The 21,439-nt window shown below is 40.4% G+C and overlaps 1 protein-coding gene across 3 annotated transcripts in view; it reads right to left on the reverse strand.

Annotated features, from left to right (window-relative positions):
- Window positions 1-13,497, reverse strand: part of PARP11 (poly(ADP-ribose) polymerase family member 11) — a 42,236-nt gene extending 28,739 nt beyond the window's left edge. For all 3 annotated transcript variants that reach the window (XR_004297731.1, XM_032390843.1, XM_032390844.1), the window contains exon 1: window positions 13,291-13,497. Coding sequence is in view for 1 of the 3 variants with exons in the window: in XM_032390843.1 (XP_032246734.1) it covers window positions 13,291-13,308 (18 nt within the window). In the remaining 2 variants the exon portion in view is untranslated. The remainder of the gene's footprint in view (window positions 1-13,290) is intronic.
- Window positions 13,498-21,439: the final 7,942 nt, after the last annotated feature.

The following is a 21,439-nucleotide window of genomic DNA, read 5'->3' on the forward strand; positions in this document are numbered from 1 at the left end:
CAGCCTAGAGGTATAGGTCTATTCTGAGCAGGCAACAGAGGAGACTGACCTTCTGGCTCCTCCACCCAGTCCCAGTTCATTTGGTGGAACTCTACTCCAGGCCCAGTAGGTTAAGAATACTGAGTCCTGATTGCTACCAACCTAGTTGAAGACCAGCGCTGCCAATACCCCTTCTATCTAAAGTGCAGGTATCCCTGTGGGAAAAGTCAGCTCCCACCTCCAGCCCCAAGTGTAGTGGCGCAGGGGTTCTACTGAAGGGAAAAAGCACACCATAAGGACAAAGAGCTCCACATCTCTCTCTGAAGGGACTGACTTTATTTGGAACAGAAAATAGAGAACCTCATACCTAAGAACATTATTGAAAAAAAAAAAAATGGAAATCTTGAGGAAAAACAACCAAGAAGCCCAAAGCCCTAATACAAGCCAAATGGTAGAGAATACAGAAATTTAATACAGAGAACCAGGGATAACCAAGAAAAGCCCTCCTGGAATTACAATGAACCATGAGAGTCAGGAAGGCTGTGTACAAGCACTAGGTTGAATCCACCCAGGAATGATCAGAGCAGGTCATGGGACAAACTTGAAAACATTTCCTAAGCTGCACATGGGTGGATCAACACAGGGTGGAAGTGTCACTGGCACAAGGGGCTTAAACACAGCCTCTGACCAAACAGTGAATAACTGTCCTTTCTCCACTAAACCTTACTTTTATTAAAAAAAAATAATAATTCAGTTATCTATATGTTTGTGGGTCTATTTCTGGAATCTGTTCTGTTCTAATAATCATTTTCTCTATCTTGCTGCCAATACTACACTGTTTTGATGACTGTAGTTTCACACTGAATCTTTAAATCAGGAGTGTTAGTGCTCCAAATTTGTTCTTTTTCAGAATTGCTTGGCTATACTAGGTCCTTTCAATTTTGATTGGGATGGCGTAGTGATCTATTTGGAGATCACTGCCATCTCAACAATATTGAGTATTCCAACCCACAAATGAGGCATATCTCTTGACTTATTTACGTCTTAACTTTTTTCAGTAATGTTTTCTGGTTTTCAGTGTATAGATCTTGTACATCATTTATGCAAGATTCATGCCTAAGTATTCCATATTTCTTTTATAATTGTAAGTGGAATTGCATGTAAATTTCAATTTCTGATTGAATGTTGCTTGTATTTAGAGATACATTATTTTTTGTACATGGATCCTGTATTCAGCAACCTTACTAAACCCTTATTTGTTCTAGATTTTTGGACATTCCATCAGATTTTCTAGGCATATATCTATAAAATAGGCATTTTATAGATATAGATAGCCTCACTTTCTTTTAGCATATAGATGCCTGTTATTTCTTTTTCATGCCTTCTTTTTCTTGCCTTATTGCACTGATTATCATCTCAAGTACAATGTCAAATAAAGAATGGACATCATTTGTTTGTTCCTGGTCTTAGTGAGAAAGTATTCAGTCTTTTACTCTTTTTTTTTTTTTTTTTTTTTTTAAAGATTTTATTTATTTATTTGAGACAGAGAGAATGAGAGAGAGAGCACATGAGAAGGGGGAGGGTCAGAGGGAGAAGCAGACTCCCTGCCGAGCAGGGAGCCCGATGCGGGACTCGATCCAGGGACTCCAGGATCATGACCTGAGCCGAAGGCAGTCGCTTAACCAACTGAGCCACCCAGGCGCCCTCAGTCTTTTACTCTTAAGTCTGATATTAGATATAGGTATTTTGTAGATGCCCCTTATGTTAGGGGTCTCCAAAATCACCCTTGGTCTCATAGGAGAAGGACTCACAGGACTCGGAAGTTGTTCTACTCACGGTTACAGTTTATTATAGTAAAAATATACACAGTGAAATAAGCAAAGGGGAAAAGCGCATGGAGTGACATCCAGAGGAAACCACGCATAAGCTTCCAAGTGTTCCCTCCCAGTGGAGTCACATAGGACACACTTAATTCTCCCAGCAACCATATGTGACCAGTGCAAAATGTTGCCAACCCGGGATGCTCACCTGAGCCTAGGTGTCCAGGGTTTTTACTAGGAGTCAGTCATACAAGTATATAGCACCCTACGTGACTGACCTCAGCTGCTGACATTCCAGACCTCCAGAGAGAAAGCAGCTGTTCACCATAAATCACATTGCCAGTGTAAACTATCTGGATAAACTGGTATAGCATAGCTCAAGATCTCAGGTATGCAAATACACTCATTAGACAAACTATTCTAAGAGCTCAGTTCTCTGGAGCTAGGGAAAGGACAGTCATGGAAACAGGCCTTTCTTGAGAATGTACATGGTTTGAGCACCCTAGGCCTGCTGAGTTAGCCCTTTTCTGCATACCCCTTATCAGGTTGAGCAAGTTCCCTTCTATTCCTAGGTTGCTGAGAGTTTTTATCAGGGATACTAGATTTTGTCAAATGCTTTCCTGCATACATTGAAATGATCATATTGTTTTTCATTTTAGTTTGTTTATATGGTGAATTACTTTGTTGCTGTTCAAATATTAAACCAACCTTGCATTTTTAGGATAAACACCATTTGGTAATTATGAATTAACCTTCTTATATGTTAGACTCAATTCGCTAAAATTTTGCTTAAAATGTTTGTATCTATGTTCATTAGGGATATTCATCTATAGTTTCTTGTAATGTCTTTGGTTTTGGTATCAGGGTAATGATGGCTTCATAGAATGAGTTGTGAAGTATAACCTTCTCTTCAATTTTCTGAAAGCTTGTGCAGAATTAGTATTGTTTCTTCCTTAAATATTGTTAGAATTTACAGGGAAACCATCTGTGCCCGGAGTTTTCTTTGTGGGTAGGCCTTTTCCATAAATTTAAATTCTTTAACAGATTTGGGATTATTCATGTTATTTCTTCTTGAGGGAACTTTGGTAGTCTGTGTCTTAGGATATGCCCATTTCATCTAAGTGGCCATACTGATTGACATTAAATTGTTCATAACATTCCCTTATTACCCTTTAATGTCTGTAGTGATGTTACCTCTCTCATTTTCAGTAATAATTTGAATTCTTTTTCTCCTGATCTGTCTGGCTGGAGGTTTATCAATTCTACTGATGTTCCTCAAAACAAACAAACAAAAAAACAGCTTCTGCTTTCATTAATTTTTTGGTTTTCGTTTCAGTAATTTCCATTCTAAATTTTATTTCCTTGCCCCTGCTTGAGTTTAATTTGCTCTTCTTTTTCTAGTTTCTTAAGGAGGAAGCTGTAGTCACTAATTTGTGATGTTTTGTTTCCAATATAGGCATCAAAGTAGCCATAACTTTCCCTCTAAGTACTGTTATAGCAACATACCACAAATTTGATATGTTGTCTTCACATTTTCTCTCTTTGATTAATGGGTTAAAGTGTTATTTACTTACCAAATGCTTGCAGGTTTTACAGATCTTTCTTTTACTGAATTCTAATTTAATTCCATTTTGATCAGATAGCATACTGTACATGACTTGAATTCTTTTAAATGTACTAAGACTTGTTTTACAGCCCAGAATACGGTCTATCATGTGAAATGTTCCCTATGTAGTTGAAAAAAAAAAACAAAACTGTATTCAACTGTTGTTAAGTGTAATGGTCTATAAATGTGAATTAGGTCAAGTTGGTTGATGGTGTTGTTCAAGTCCTCTGTATCCTTGCTCATGTGTACCTACTTATTCTAGCAATTACTGAGAGAGGAGTATTAAAATCTCCAACTAGAATGGGATTGATTTGTCTATTTCCCTTTACAGTTCCATTAATTTTGCTTCATGTATTTTGAAGCTCTATTATCAGGTATATAAATGTTTAGGATTGTTATTGATTAACTGAACTCTTTATCATAGGAAATGACATCCTTTATCCCTGATAACATCATTAATCTGAAATCTAATATACCACTCAAGCTTTCTCTTGACTGGTGTCAGCACCATAGCTCTCCTTCCATTTAGTTTTATCCTGTCTGTGTCTTTATATTCGAAGTGTGTTTCTTGTAGACAACTTAGAGTCAGGTCTTACTTTTTACTCTAATCTGACAATCTGTGTTCCAATTGACATGTATGCAGCATTTACTTTGGTATGATTATTGATATAGTTAGGTTTAAGTTTATCATCTTGTTATTTGCTTTTGTTCCATCTGTTCTTTGTTCCCCTTTTCATCTTTTTCAATCTCCTTTTAGATTGAGTACTTTTAGGATTCCATTTTATCTCCTTTGGTGGATTAACTATAATTCTTTGTCTACACACACCATTTTCATTGCCTCACTTTCCATTCACTCTGAAACCCACTCTAATTTAGTTTTTCTAGCTTCTGGCCCAGTATCTTCCACCACCATCACAAACAAGCAAACAAACAAGAAACAGCACTTGCTAGGACTTCCAATGAGCTTCAATGTTGCTAAATCCTATGCTCTTTTATCAGTTCTCATCTTACTTGACCACTCAGTAACATTCCACAGTTTACCCTTTTCTTGATTCCCATGAAATCATACTCTCTAGATTGTCTTGAATTTTTGGCCACAAGTTCTTGATCTCCTTTGTACCTTAATTTCTATGCAGCCTGTAACTTTTAGGCTCTGTGGGCTCAGTCCTAGCCCCTTTTCTTGTCTTTCTCAGCATCTTCGAAACATGGTCCTCTAGAATTATGAAGTAGTTCACAGGCATTTTCAGAGAAGAAATTAAAGAAATTTGTTCATATATATTTTGTAAAGTTGAAATATAAGAGTAATAATGATTTTCATGAAAATTTAATTTCTTTAAAGTTACCAACTATGTCATTATGTTCAGTCTATGCTGATCAGTTCATATCAGCTAGTGTTCAGCAAATATGATGGTGTAAAACCAAGTAAACTTTCACATCATTTTAAAACAAAGCCTCAAATCAATTTACTTTGTTGATAAGGTAGAGAAGAGACCAAGAATAAAGAGGCATTCCTCAGCTAAAACAGGTAAAGGTCTTGATATCGTTGAGAAACTGTCAGTCCAAATTTAATGCCCAACCAAACTGTGAAAAGAAACAAGCTACTGACAAAATTTCTTTATTAAATGACTCTATTGGAAGTCACAGAGTATCAATGGTACATGTTATGAGAGAGCAATTATTATCACATGAGTGTTTCAGCATATACTTTGTTTTAAAACTGAACAAACTACTTGTAGAGAAAACATAAATCAGTTCTTACAGCATATATACTCTGTAATGAGGCAGAAGTACTCAACAACTTTTTGTTCTGCTTATCAGTGAAAACTCACAGCACAAAGACAGTTTTCATTTAGACGATGATGCTTCTGTGAGCTGTGACATGGGCTGGAAAAGGTGCAACCCACTCAAAACTGACAGACCACGAGCTATACAAACAGCAAGAAAAGGTATTGCTGCATCACTAAAAGGCGTTTTAAACACATGGAACAATTAGAAAGAAGTAAACAATATGCCTCCTGATTGTAATTGAATGTTGAAGAAAACAATGAAAATTAAGTATCAGCAAATCTTGACAACTCAGTATGTGCTCTCGAATGTGTGGAAATGGCAGTGTTTGCAAAATCACCCTTCTACTTGAGTTTAAAGGGTATCAAGGAAAAAAGTGCTGACAAGAGTTTCCAAAAGGACAGATGAGATAAAAATATTTCTTTATGATGCTGATAACACTAATAGCCATTCTTGATTCCCAGAGGCCTGCTTCAGTATAAAGCTAAAATACACTCAGCATCTGAAATAACCTAAACCTACTATTTCAAGGCCAAAATTCCCAATTTTTAATGAGGAGAACAAGGTACCAGATTTTTCAGTCACGAAACTATGCTACAAATGGTTCGATTGCTAGGGTGTGATTCCTTCCCAGAATCTGATGGCTTTCTTCACTCATCAGAGAGTGAGACTGATTTTATTATTGTGGATATATAAAGAACACATCCAAATGTTACAACATAACTCGAACAGATACTTTCCAGAGACTGAAGTAATCAAAGAATGACTAAGAATACATTTGCTCCTATCTTCCAAATGTTCGGGCTGGTTAAAACATTTGCTCCTACAGTTACTTAATCTTTTAAGTGTGTCAATTTGGCAACTGATTGGACACTAGGAATAGTCTTCAGGGAGAAATCTTCTCATACTTTCTCAATATGTGTTTGATCTTGGCATTCTAAAACATCTGACAGAGCCAGCAAACACCAGTTGCAAATCCTGACAATCTATAATTATAACATGGAATTTCCTAATTTAGTAGAAATACAGGGTAAAAAAAAAAAAAAAAAAAAAAGTCAGGGATGCCTGGGTGGCTCAGTCAGTTAAGCGTCTGCCTTCAGCTCAGGTCATGATCCCGGGGTTCTGGGATCAAGCCCCGCATCGGGCTCCTTGCTCAGCGGGGAGCCTGCTTCTCCCTCACCCTCTGCCTGCTGCTCCCCCTGGTTGTGCTTGCTCTCTTTCTGTCAAATAAATAAATATATAATCTTTAAAAAAAAAAATCAGTGTCTGGATCTAACCTACATCTCAAGCTATCTTTCAACAAGTTAGATCAAAAACTAATGATGTACTGTATGGTGACCCAACATAATAAAATAAAATAAAGTAAAAATAAATAAATAACAAGTTAGATACATACTTTGTAAGAGGCTGCAAAACTATCTTTTTTCTATAATAAAAACATTAATTTTTTAAATACTACTTTCTTGTTTAAGATTGGTGATCTGCAACGGTACTAAAAGTTTGAGAAACACTGTCCTAGGGGTCTCGTTTACTGTCATGATTTTAAAAGCCAAAGACTTTAAAAGACTAAGACCAAAACTGCCACTTCTAACCCACTCTCCAGACCCACCTACCAATTGCCTCTTTGGCTTTATTGCTTGAATGCTTCATAGGCACATTAAACCTATAACAGGCCCAAAGCCAAACTCTTGGTCTCGGCCGTATCTTCCCCTTTCCCGATCTCCCCATCTTAGTGAAAATATTTCATTCCTCCAGCTGCCTGTGCCAGAAACCTAGCACTCTTCATCCAAAGTGCAGCCTGGATGGATCCACCTATGTGTCTCTCTCCCTGCTATCACCAATTTAGTCCAGATCACCTTCATCCTCACCATGGACTACACTATAGCTCCCTAAGTGGTCTTACAATGGCCTTTCCGATGGCCCTCGATATTAGTTTTCAATTGCTGCTGGAACAAATTACCACAAACTTAGTGGCTTAAAGCAACACAAATTTATTATCTTACACCTCTGTTGAAGTCTGACATGGAACTCACTAGGCTAAAATCACCATGGGCTTGATTCCCTTCTGGAGGCTGTAACGGGGAATCTGTTTTGTTGGCCTTTCCAGCTTTTAAAAGTTACCCACATTTCTGGCCTTGTAGCCCCCTTACTTAATCTTCCAAAGCCAGCAATGTCGACTATTCTTCCACAACAACACCTTTCTCTGACTCACTTTTGTCTCCTTCTTCCGCTTTTAAGGATGCTTGTGATTACACTGGGCCACCTGGATAATCCAAAGTAATCAATCTCCCAATCACAAAGTTAGCTGATTAGGATCTTAATTCCCCTTTGCTATGTAACCTAACATATTCACAGTGTCCGGGAATTAGGATGTGGGTATCTTTGGGAGGCCATTATTTCGCACTTCCTAATACATAACTCATTTTCCATACAGCAGCCAGAATGATCTTTTTAAAAACACAGATATGTTCCTTCCCCTTCCTATATAAAATCCTCTAATGGCTTCCCACTCCTCTAAGGATGATGTTCAAAATCCTAAACATGTGCCACAGAGCCGTGCTTGGCCAGTTCCTGCCTACCTCCTCGCCTCATGTCCTGGTTCACTGGGTTCCAGCCACACACAGCTTCTCTCTGCCTCAAACACCAAGCTCCTTTCTGCCTCAGGATCTCTGCCCACACTGTTTCTGCTGTCTAAATAGCCCTCCTTGCCCCCCATCCAACTTTACCTGGCTAACTCTTGCTCAGTCCTTCAAATCGCTGTAAAAGTGGCTTTCAGAGAGTAGACTTAACCTATGTCCCAGTCTAATATTAATTCCCCCTATTATACATTGTCATTGTTCTTGTTTTCTTTTAGAGCTTTTGCTGCAATTGCAGTTAAATGTTATTTGTATAATTATTGGCTTAATGTCTGCCTCCCTGCACTAGACTGCAAGCTCCTAAGGGCTGGGACCTGGTCTGTTTCATTCACCATTGTAAACGCTGAGGCTTAGAACTGATTGGCTTATCGTAGGTGCTCAATATATAGATGAGTGCCATCAGATACTATTTCAAAAGCAGATCCGACTCTTAGAGGGTGAGTTGTATAAGCCACAGACCTCAACATTTTGCGTATTTCAGACCAGGTGGGTCATACTCAGCATTTCACTTCACTCCATCCTTCAAACCTGTTACAAAAGTCTGCCTCCAGCCTGTATCACAAACTCTGATACTCCAGAAACCATTAGACTCACTCCCTCGGCCTTGTGCTGCATCTGCTGTACCCATCCTGGGGAGGCCACAGCATTTCCCTACTGCTGTTCATGTGCTGCACCACTAGAAAAAAGTTCTAAAATCATGGGAGTTGGGTGTCGCACAAAGGGTGTGATTTTCTGCAGCTCAAGAATTCTTCTTTTTCTCTGACTCCCTGTATCTTTCCTCACAGGTCCTTCTCTACCCACTTTTAAGTCTTGTATGTTAAGGCAGACTGGAAAGAGTATGTGTTCTGGAGCCAGAAAGTCCTAGATTTAAAACCCGGCTCTGTCCTTATTCTGAAAGGTCACCAAACTTTGAGACCTAGTATCATCCTTGAAAAAGGGAGACTAATCATTTATTAATTCCTACCTCACACAGGTATCAGATAACTTCAGTGTGGGCACGCTTTGTGGAGTGCCGCCTCAGCCACCAAACCCTGGCACATCACACTACTCACAAGCTTAACTCAATCCACTACTGGCACAAGTAGAAAGAATGCCAAGACACAGGTATCAGTATATGAACCCATGACTATATGTGGATCTAGGAACACCTCTTCATAGACACTACGTTCTAGAACTTTCATTTCCAGAAATGAATCCTACCTCCATCCTCCCCCAAGCCTGAGGGACGCTGCCTGACTCAGAAGAGAGATTACACTCATGTTAGATACCACCACGCACAACCCCTCCATCCTCATTCTCTGAAAATGCCCATCCTGAGACTTGACTCATCAGATATGCACTTTTTCCATTTCACTCCTTTATCCAAACTGTACTTGCCAATCTCTTTCACCTTTGGGGTCTGTGGTCATTTTGCTCCTTTGCCCTTCCCAAAGAACCACCTCTATAACTTCGACACCTAGCTCAAATGTAACTTATGTTAGTGAACCTTCTTAGTCCCCCAATATCCTCTGGTATCACTTCCACTCCCCAAACTATGTTGCCAGACCCCTGAGGGGCAGACTCTGACTTGATCCGTATTTGTAATGCCCCTCCCTAGTGCCTAGAATGTTTTATATGTGGTAGATACTTAGTAAATATTTGTTGAGTGGGTGAAATAATGAATCAATGATTGGGTTCTCTGGCAGTCCAGTTTTGACATACCAACTTGGAACTGTCAGAGAGACAACCAGTAGAGGTGTCCATCACCTGGCTCAGGAATAGGGTCAGGACTGAAAAGGTACATTTGGCAGGCATATTCACTACAGTAGTATCTGAAGCCCTGGAGCTCACCAAAAAAAGGATGTGTTGAGAAAAAACAAAGGTTAACAGTAGAACATTTCAGGGATAGAAGGAAGTGCAGTTAAAATTATGATTCAAAGACAAATCATAAAAAGAAGAAATCCAAAGCAGTAGAGACCCAGGAAAATAAAAAAAGAGTCCTAAAAAACACCTCTAGTGCATTAATGTTGCAGAAAGACAGAAGAGGTTGGAGGCATAAAAGTCACTACCGATGTGTTGATTCAAAAGTCCTTGGTGACCTCCTAGCAAGTGAGGTGTTAGGGGCAGAGGTAAGGCTGGAGGAGTAGAAGTATGAATAAGAATGACAAAAAGTATAAGACTATTCTTTCAAGAAGCGTGACAGAAAAAGGAGAGAGAAGAATCATAGTGCCAAGTGAGTCTGGAAGCAGCTGTGAATGTAAAATAACAGAGAAAAAGATGGCTCAGCAGGTAAAGCACTGCACCGATACACAACGTTATCACTGCTGTCGCCCAGCAACAGGACATGGGTACTCATATAATTCTGCTGCATACTCACCTGCGTGGTCCTGAGAAAATCATTTTTCCCCTCCCTTAGCTAACTCATCAGATTCTTTGAATAATATGAGTTCATATGTGGGAAGGAATTATGGAAGACTTTATCACTGAAAGCAAGGTCTTAATACTGTAACACATGGGTTTGTAATCTTACAGATGTTTGTCATTTTTCAGTTTCCTTCATCAGTGCGAGAAAAGGAAACTGAAACTCCCTCATATGTAACAGTGATTACTTACTCGCAGCAAAGAGGAATAAGACGATGACACAGAGGGCAGAGAAAGGCAGGATAAAGTCACGGTATAGAGAGTCAAAGCAGTGATGCCAACCCCTTCAATTCCTTTCTACAGACTTTGCCATTTTTCTAAACTGGGGGACATTAGTCAAGGGCTACCTCCCCCAGGTGGATAGCGAACTGCCAAGAGCTCATACCAGAACTGAGTGAACCTGCTACTTCTGTCAATCAGATCTGCCTTGGCAGGGACATTATGCTTACCTCAAGGTGCCTAGTCAGTGAAAGGCTTGAGTAGATATCACTGACCTCATGACTGTCTTGAAAGATAAAATAAAATTTTGTACTGAGACAAAGCTTATAACTCCTTGGTTATTCTGTTTTAGGTTTCTCCCCCAAGGAAATGTTGCAAGCTCAGTGCTGATTTTCCACACTCAAACCATGTCATGGGGACTTTTCACTTGGGAGGGGCAGCTGCTTCTGAGTATTACCATGGCCATCAGTGTAACATTTTCTCAAAGCCACTTGTGAGTAGAATACAGTATCATACAGAAGGTATATTTGCAATAGGAGGTATGTCCGCAGCTCACAGGTGGTACATTAAGGCCATAGATGCTATCAAAGATATACAGGGAGAAACTAGGCAGAAGACCTCAATTAGAGCAGTTCACAGTGGCCTTGCTTCACAAAGTAGAATTTATGATCTCATTCAACGGTAAGAAATGGCAAATAGTAATTTCAATTGATGGGTAATGCAAAAGTCATCTGCATTTATCTTTAGGATACATTGTAGTTTTTGTTATTTTTTTAAATTTCCAATGTGTTTGGCTTAGGGTAACATTAAAATTAATTTTCATCCCATGAGCACAGCTGGACAAACTGTCCAGATGCTGCTTCTATTACTATAAACTAACAAATTACTAGAGAAACACACATACAGAACATTGTATTTTTAAAAACTAAACTGTCCTTATTGACAGAATTCATATGTTCATAGGAAGGAAACCAGTATCAGTAAGAAAACACAGTAGCATTAAGACATACTAGGGTAGCACGATAGGGGCTGAAAGAAGAACGTGGGATTATATGTGGAAGGTTCGCCACTATTAACAAAGGTCAGTATGCTCTGGTGAAATCAAGCAAAATCGTTAGGGTGATGTCAGAAGAAACAGCATTCCTTACAAAGAAATGAGATAATGCTATATAACAAAACAAATTTATAAGACATTCACTAATGTCTTTATAATCCTTACAAACATACAAATGATCCAATAGCAATTGCTAATGTATATGTGATGGAGGAAGGAGAATGAACAGTAGGAGCAAAGGACTCCCTCGAGTACTAAATCCAGTCACCTTTGCTAATTCAACAGATATTTACTGAGTGCCTACTAAGTGCCAGGCTCTGTTCTCTGGCCTGAAGATACCGAAATAAACAAAACAGACAAAAATCCCTGCCCAGAGGGAGCTTACAATATAATGAAGAATTTGAAACGTGACTTTGAGCAAGACATACTTAGGTGACTAAAAAGTTTGTTATGGAGAAACCAAGACGAAAAGGACTGCTAATAAAAACTGAAGACACAGACGCCAGATGCACACATACACATACACACATATGTATAATGGCAGAAAATGAAAACTGTTGATGACAGATCGTGAAACTGAATATAAACGCAGAGAGCACATTCTCATAATTCTAAATTATTTTTGCTAAAATCAAATCCCAGCAATTACTTTCCTGTGATGTGGGCTGATATTGCAGGGTTATATGTATGAACCAAAAAAAAAAAAAAAAAAAAAAGATCTTAGATGACGACCAGTAACATGAAGGACTGGGATGCAACCACAATGTGCAACCAACAAATGCAGACCAACAGACTAGTTTCTACCGGATAAAAACTTAAAAACATAACAGAATTAACTGATAAACACTCCAACTCATCTGGAAATATATTCCAGAAATGGAAAAAAAAAAAAAGTGTTGATTACAGCAAAAGAGTATTGCAAGTATGAAAACGGGGTTGTAAGTAAATTTGGGCAGTTATCTCGGCACACGGGGTAATTTCACACATTCAGTCCAACAATTTGCTGAAACGGGATTCTGCCATTTCCCGAGTCAACTCCTAAGGTGTACATTTGCCATGTTACTAGGCGATTTCAACTCTAACAAGAGATGAATGGAATACTCTGGGCAAACGGATTCCACTCTTTGAGAGCTGCACATTAAAGAAATGTATAAAAGCAAAGCAGACCAAAATACATGCAGACAGAAAGCAAATACTGGAGTCAGACAAGAAGGAGGGAGACAAGACTTGCAGTTGAAAAGTTCCAGGTCATCAGTTCTGTCCACTGGAAAAAAAAAATCTAAGAACTTCACCATCTAGACGCTTAGAACATACACTCGGTCCCCCCAAGTTTGAAATGACTGTCCACCAAGAAGGGAAAAAGGAGCACTGATGGTTCCTCTTAGGCCCATTCAAGACACGGGGGTCGAATCCCCTCGCTTTAGATGGATGGGACTGGCAGGTACACCTGAGGCAAAGGCAGAGGAACAGGTCCGAAGCCCCGGAACTCCGATTAGGAAGCAAAACACAAAGTTTAAAAAGACGGTGGGGGGAAGGGGAGGCGGAGAAACCACAGCAAGTCAAATAAATAACTCTAACAGAAAGTAATAATGCGTTGGAGAACCCACGGAGCCATCTCCACCGCTCAAAAGCCAGAAACTATAGAAGCCCCAAGGGCCAGGATCTTCGGGGCCCCGGAACTCAACACCCAGCCCGAAGCGGGTGAGGGGGAGCAGTTCCTAGGAACCCCCTCCCGCCCCTCTCTCCTCAACCCCGCCCACTGGGTCCGCCCCGTCCCGCCCGGCTACTCACCGGATTCGCTTCCCACATAACGGTGGCGAAATCGAGCGGAGAGAGCCTGGGGGAAGGGGCTAGCCGCGGGGCCGGGGTGTTGGGTTTTTTCCGAGGGTCCCCGGGAGCGAAGGGATGGAGAGGCAACCTTTATGTAGGCCTTCCTTCTACCCCGCCCTGTCACAAGCCAGCGTCTTCGGACCACCGACCCTCCCGACTTCCGCCCGAAGCCGGCCAACCAGGGCTGGCCCCGCCCCGCCCCCGGAAGCTCGTCCCGCCCCAGCCGGTCCCTTCCGGGCTGGTGGGCAGGCCGTAGTGGGCGGGGCTTGCGAGTATCTAACTTGTGAGCGGGTTTAAAGGGCTTCTCCTCCGATCACCTTTCCAGTGCTATGTCTCCAGCGCAACGTCCCCGCCAAGTGACCCTCAAGCCGCGGCTGGTTGTCGTTCGTATGGTATTTATTGATCACTATATAGTGAGTGTAGTGGCCAAGAGTCAGGCCTGGGAATTAATCCCAGTGGGGCAACGGCTTTTAGGACAAACTTCACTCTCTTTCAATTTCCCCGTCTTCAGAATGGAGAGAATAATAGCATTTACCTCAGGGTGTAGTGAGATCATTTAAAACGCCAACCACAGTATTTGACATGCAGTAAGAGCTCAATAAGCGACAGTTATTTCCCAGACACCGTGCTAGGCTCTGGAACGCTAGACCCGTATGCAGTCCATGCCCTCACGGAGCTTAGAGTCTAGGGGGAAAAAAACCCCAAAAGTAAGTAATTTGATAAATAAAAAAGTGTAGTATGGTCTGTAGGTAGTGTGGCAAGTACAGGGTTCAACGAGAGCATGCTTACCTAGGGATAGGGTTTCTGCTTTCCCTTCTCCCCCCAACAGAGTTTAAGCTAAGACCTCAAGGATGTACTATTGAAGTTACCTGGATAAAGAGCTCTTAAGAAATGGGGAGAATCTTCTAGGCGAAAAAATAGAATCTACCCAGGGAAAAGGAAAAAGAAACAGCTTGTCATATTTCCTTCTGGGCTTTTCCATAGCTCCACACATAAAAAAAAAAAAAAAAAATCAAAGAATACCTACAGATATAGAACGTGATTCTTTCACTTAATATCATGTGGATAGCCTTCATTCCAATATGTATAAATCTATTCCATCATTTTGAAGCAGACTCATGGCATTCCAAGGTTTGTATGTATATCTCTCTCACACACACTTTTGAAATAATCCATTGTGACAGTCATGTAAGTGGTTTTCAATTTTTTACTATTCTAAAAAGTGCAGCAATAAACATTCTTGTACAGACGTTTCTGTACATTTGTCCATTTACCTCGTTGGAATTAGTTCTTATAAATGGAATTGTTTAGGGGTGCCTGGGTGGCTCAATTGGTTAAGCATGTGACTCTTGGTTTCAGTGCAGGTCATGGTCTCAGGTCCTGAGATCGAACCCCACTTGGGGCTTGTCCCTCTCCCTCCCCCTCTGCTCCTGTCCCCCATCCCCGCTCAAGCACGTGCTCGCTCTCTCTCTCTCAAATAAATAAATAAAATCTTTTAAAAAAATTAATGGAATCATTTAATAAGAGATTATAGAAATCTCAAATTTTAAAACATTTTGCCAAACTATACTCAAGAAGAATGTGTAAATTTGAAATCTCTAATTTCTTCTTGTAAATGGATTGAGATAGGTTTCTTCACCTTATTTTTTTCCACTTTACTTTTTGCAAATGGTTAACCAGTTGCCCCGATATCACCTGTCGAATAATCTATTCTTTCCCCACTACTTTGAAGTGGCACCATTAATCATGAACTAAATGTGTGTGTGTGTGTATCTGTTTCTGAACACTCTTGTCTGTTCTGTCAGCTATCTGCTTATTCCTGTGCTATGTCACACTTATTTTTTTATATTTTTTATTATGTTATGTTAGTCACCACACAGTATGTCATTAGTTTTTGATGTAGTGTTCAACAGTTCATTAGTTGCATATAACACCCAGTGCTCATCACAACACATACCCTCCTTAATACCCATCACCCGGCCACCCCATCCTCCCACCCACCTCCCCTCTTGAAACCCTCAGTTTGTTTCCCAGAGTCCATAGTCTCTCATGGTTTGTGCTATGTCACACTTACAATCATTGTAGCCTTGTAATATATTTGCTGTTTCATAAAGCAAGTCCTCTCCTAATTCTCTTCTTTAAAAATTTTCAAATTTGTGAGTCAAAATTTTCAAATTCAGGAATACATCTCTTCATGTATTTAGGTATTCTAAATTTCAAAGACATGAAAAAATTTTCACAAAGATTTGCACAATTTTTGTGAAGTTTGTTCCTAGATATTTTTTTTTTTGGTAATATTGCAAATGAGATATTTATCATTACTGTAAATTAGGAAAACTTCGTTTTTATTATTTATTTATTTATTTATCTCTTATCCTAACACACTGAAAATGTCTTATTAGTTCTAATAATTTGCCAGCTGATCTCTCTGAATTTTTATGTCAACAATCATATCACCTACAAATAATGCATTTTCTCTCTTCCTGTTGGATTGGCCAAAACCTCAGAAAACTTTTGAAGAATACAGGACAAGATAATGGGTATTCAGTCTATAATGTAGTAAGACAAGTATTTGCCCCTAGTTGATTCTTGATATCCTTTAAATACACTGTTATCTTGCGGAGCCTGGCTGGCTGTGTTGGTAGAGCATGTGACTCTTGATCTCAGGTGTGGGTTCGAGCCCCACATTGGGTGTAGAGATAACTTAAAAATAAAATCTTAAAAAAATACACTGTCATCTTTGAAGAAGTTTTCTTCTATTCCTAATTTACTATAAGATTTTAATTAGGAAAGGAGGTTAAATTTTATTAACTGTTTCTTAAGGTCTATTACCAGATTGACTTTTTACTCTGACTTATTAATATAATGAACTATAGTAGATTTCCTAATGTCCAACCTACCCTTACATTCTTGAAATAAACTCTGCTTTGCCATATATTCATTATTCTTTGAATACACTGCCAGATTCAATTTGTTAATCTTTTATTTAGGATTAAAATTTATTTATAATTAATGAAATTGGTCCATGGTTACTGGTGTTTTTTATGTCTGTGTTTAACAAGTTTTGTTAAGTGAATAGCAGCAGTTTAAGTTATTTAGCTCTTCTTCAAAGGTGGGGATTTTTACAAAGCAAGTTTAACTGGAAAGATTGGGACCAACTCCTCAACCTTTTGTAGGGTTGGGACTATACTTCATTTTTTTTAAAGATTTTATTTATTTATTTATTTGACAGAGAGAGAGATAGCAAGAGAGGGAACACAAGCAGGGTGAGTGGGAGAGGGAGAAGCAGGCTTCCTGCTGAGCAGGGAGCCGGACGTGGGGCTCGAACCCAGGACCCTGGGATCATGATCTGAGCCGAAGGCAGACGCTTAACGACTGAGTCACCCAGGGGCCCCTATACTTCATTTTCCTGAAGTCTTAGGGTTGCCTGGCCTGGTGGTCAGAGAATGGAATGGTGAGAACACAACCGGTTTGAATATACATCAGATTTTATTTTGTTTTTTTTAAAGATTTTATTTATTTATTTGACACAGAGAGAGAGCACAAGCGGGGGAGCGGCAGGCAGAGGGAGAGGGAGAAGGAGAGGGAGAAGTAGATTCCCCAAGGAGCAGGGAGCCTGATGAGGGGCTCGATCCCGGGACCCTGGGATCATGACCTGAGCCAAAGGCAGTCGCTTAACCAACTGAGCCACTCTGGTGCCCCGAATATATATCAGATTTTAAAATATAAACTGCTGTATCTCAAAGTAATATGAAGGGAACATATTTCATAAACTGAAAATAGCTGTGCAAATTTTAGTATTAATTTTTTTTCCTTATCATTCTTGAGTTATGACCACTGAGAGAGTAAGAGTGGGAAGGGACCTTAATGATCATTTAGTCCTGGGGTTGTAAACTCATAGCTAATGAGCTTTGGCACACACAGACTACTGAAATTTTTTTGGGAAGTGGCTGCCATCTTAAAACTGGGAAATTTCACATGAAATCCTGTGGCTTTTCAGCTTCCCTTAGTCACGGTATTCTCACCTATGCCAACAACTGGCCAAAGTCTCGCTGACACTTTCCCATTAGGAATGGTCTCTCAGTGTTACCTGAGTTACCAGGCCAGTATTTCTCATCCTTAAATTGCCTACCAAGGCCCTCTGGGTATTTGAAATTGTACTGATAATCCACCTCCTATTTTGCTGAGGAAACCCAATGGATCTGGGACTTTCTAAAAATATCCTCATAGAAAACAACTTCACTGTATTCTCCCATACCTCTGGGGCTCCACCTCTCATAGTCTTTCCATAGATTACTCTCTGCCCGTAATGCCTGAAATTTTCCCTGTCACACCAAGTCCAGCACTGGGAATGCTCCCCTCTGCATCACAGCTCTGGGCAAAGAGCCACGGCAGTAGAAACTATGAACACTGGTCACTGTGCAGTAGAAACGGGCACTGGTTTTCTCAGGAAGACCAAACAAACGGAAGACAGTTTACTTTATCTTTGGTGTTTTCTATGTGTGTTCTGGCTGGAGGTGTCCAGAGCCCGGCTAATCCCAGCCCAAGGATCCTGAGTGATTGCAGCCCCCCTTCCACCTGGTTGAGTTTATTAGCTCTTTGAGTACCAGAAGAGGAGGAGGAAATGCCTGAGGGGAAAGGAGCGAGGAGAAGAAAAGGAGCAGTGGAGACCTATCACTGGAAAGCACGAAAATAACAGAGCAGCAAGGCAAATTTGTGCAAACAAAATCAATGTCACGTACAGACAATAGGAGGAGAAAGGAGAACCAAGTAAGTGGTGAGATGCAAGAGATAGCATCACTTATTATTTTAATGAAATTTTCTATAACAGTTTTTATTTTTAAAAGCCACATTCAGGGCTGGAAATAGGGGAGCCCTAGAAATGCATATGGAAGACAGGCTGGATTTGACAGAAAGGAGGAGCCAGAGACCGGAAGAAGGCGCAAAAGGATTGCTGAGGGGCCACAAGAGGGTCCAGGAGTAAGGGAGAAAAAGCTGCATTTGTGCCCATCAGCCTTGAATATAAAGACCCAGGCTCAGTCTGAAAAAGAGCCAACAATGAGGCAGCCCCAGAATCAGCCCTGCTGTTGAAGTCTGACACGTTAACAACCCCAGCAGGAATTAAGAGGTGAAATAAGCAGATGAAACATTTGCTGAAGCTGAGATAAGCATTCCTGGGAAGGAATTTTTCAAAAAATCAAAATGAATCCTGTAAATCTTCCTAATTAGGAAACATGACCAGAAATTAAATTCAACTGAAAAAAAATGAAGTGCTAAATAACTCACCCACTAAATGGCAAGGCTCTATTGAAAATACCACTGATTATTAGTTTTAGCTGCTCAGGGAAATTATCTAGGCACAATGATGGGCATCAACATGCAGCTCACAGCAACAGTCAAAAGCAGTAGCTGAGATGTGTGGCCATCCTAATTAGAGGATGGAGAGTCTGAAAAGGCTCTGGAGCTGTGACATTCCTGGCTGTGGGCTTTCCTTCCAGGAATGCCACATTAGGGTTTTGGTCATCACATTGTAAAGAAGGACTTAATAGGACTGATCCGGAAAGGGGCAACAGAAATGACTTAGAAAAAGAGTGTGAGAAGCTTTGAGGTTAAAAGCGGAAAGCAGGAAAACACTTCCATAAGAAATAATTTTAAAAATTAGGAGAAAGGGAGGCAAGTAAAAGCCTTGGGTGGTGGAAAGAGCGGCCGGAGGGTGTCTTGCCTGCATGAGGTCATTCCAGGCATGTGGGGCTGATGCCTGTTCCTAATGAGCAGGGAGGTCAAGAAATTACAACAGATTATCTAATATGAATTACTCTTGAATTCTTCATTCGACAAATATTTACCAACCACCCCCCATGTCCCAGGCACTGTCTCTAGCCTTTTAGAATACATCAGTGAATGAAATAGAGAAAAATCCCTGCCCATGGGGAATTTACATGCAAGGGTGGGGGGCGGCGGGCTGGGCTCGGCCTGGGGCTGGGGGGAAACTGATAATGTAATGTAATAAATAAGTACATTGTGTGGTATGTTATAGGGTGATAAGAACTATAGAAAAAATGAACCTAGATCAGGGTAAGGGATATTGAGAGTCATCAGGATGATCCTCCTTGAGAAGGTAACATTTGAGGAAGTCTGGAAGAGGTAAGGGAGCAAGTGTGATGGATATCTGGGCAAAGAGTATTCCATACAGAGGGAACAGGGTGCAAAGATCCTAAGGAGTGTGTGTGTGAGTGTGTGTGTGTGTGAGCAGGGGGAGCAGAGAAGATGTGCAGATTGAACAGGGCCTGGTACAAAAATTAGCAAATACTTACATGGCACCAAGTATGTGTCTGACACTGTTATAAGCTCTTTATATATATTAACAAATATAATGCTCACAACAAACCTATAAAGTAGGTGTTCTCACCCCTTTTATATGTAAGGGAACCGAGGCTCAGAGAGATCAATTACCTTGGCCCAAGACCAAACATTCAAACCTCGGTAGGTGCCTGGCTTCAGAGCCTGCGCCCCTAATCACTACTCTATGCCATTTCTCAATGTGGTTTTAACCCATATATTTCTGATACCAGCCCCGATTACCTAATTGCAATTGGAACTCAAGTACTCTCCCAGGATAAATTTACGTTATTCTTTATAAAAAAGCAGCGTGGCTCATTCCTTGATCACCTATATCCTTTTCCCTGATCCCTTGCTCCCTTCCCCCAGCAACTCAAGGACTGATCTTTTCTGCAAGTTCACCATGAAGTCAATCGCTTTTGCCCAGCAAATCAAGTCTATGGATAGAGCTTTGGTTCAGTGTGAGAGCAGGAGTTGCGGTGCTTCTGTAGATTAATAATGCCCTACAGATCACTAGGAGGCAGGACAGAGCATACATTGCATTTAAAAACTACATACTGCCTTTCCTTCCACTTAAAAGGCACTGTGTGGAGGAGGTACGTTTGTAACATGCTGATCACTGGCTGTTCTCATGCTTTCTATGTCCAGTTCTCTCAAGATACAGTAACTTTTATTATATTAAAAACCATTGAATTATGTACTTTATTTTTTTAAGATTTTATTTATTTATTTGAGAGAGCACGAGAGAGAGAGAGAGAGCAGAGGGAGAGGGAGAAGCAGGCTCCCCAACATGGGGCTCGATCCCAGGACCCCAGGATCATGACCCAAGCCAAAGGCAGACGCTTAACAGACTGAGCCACCCAGGCACCCTGAATTATGCACTTTAAATGGAGGAATTGTATGGTATGTGAATTACGTCTCAAAAAACCTGTTAAAACAATTCATTTTTAAAAAATACAGGACCTTGGCTTTCACATCCTTTGTTAACCCCCCTCTGTCCTCCTTCACATAGTTTCAGGGGGCCCAGAACCACGCTCAGAAAAATGTCTACCATTCTTAAACCCCAAGCACTCAACCCAAAATTACACCTTTGCTTTGACTCCAAGGCTTACAGCATTATGCCAAGGAATAAATGGCTCTTTCCCATTATACCTTCAGTACCAATTTTTCTTATTAGAAAAAATAATTCTAACATGGGTATGTTGAAACAAACACATACATATTATGGAGTAGAAGGCAAAATTTGCATACATGAGAAGGCAATATTCACACACTGTTTGAAGCAGTTTCTTGCTTGTGGCTGGCTATTTCAAGCTGAGGATGGGGAGGCACATGCTCCCTGCCATTATCGGAGAGCAGCTTAAAATGTCATGTTAAAGTCTATAACAGTCAGGAGACTCAGCGGCTGATCCAAGCTCTGGTTCTAACTTGCTGGGTGATACTGAATAAGTCACATCCCATTTTGGGACCTCAATTTCACATCTAAAAGATGAGATAATTGGACCAGGTGATCTCCAATGTTGCTGCCAGATCTCACAGCCCATGATTTGGTGTCATAATGAGACAAATTAGATGCTGGGCTAAGGGATGTCAGCACCATGATGCCCAGACACTGAGGAAGCAAAAGATAAACTCTCTGCCTTTGAGGAACTTTTCATTTACTGAAGGAAACTAAAAAGAGAGCCAGATATAAGACTTGATAAAGATATAAAGTAAATACACAAACCATCCAAAGAATACAAGGAACAGGAAGCAGCTGAGAATGACTATC

This window comes from Phoca vitulina, unplaced genomic scaffold (assembly GCF_004348235.1).
Source record: "Phoca vitulina isolate PV1807 unplaced genomic scaffold, GSC_HSeal_1.0 scaffold59, whole genome shotgun sequence".
NCBI classification, from domain to species: Eukaryota; Metazoa; Chordata; class Mammalia; order Carnivora; family Phocidae; genus Phoca; species Phoca vitulina.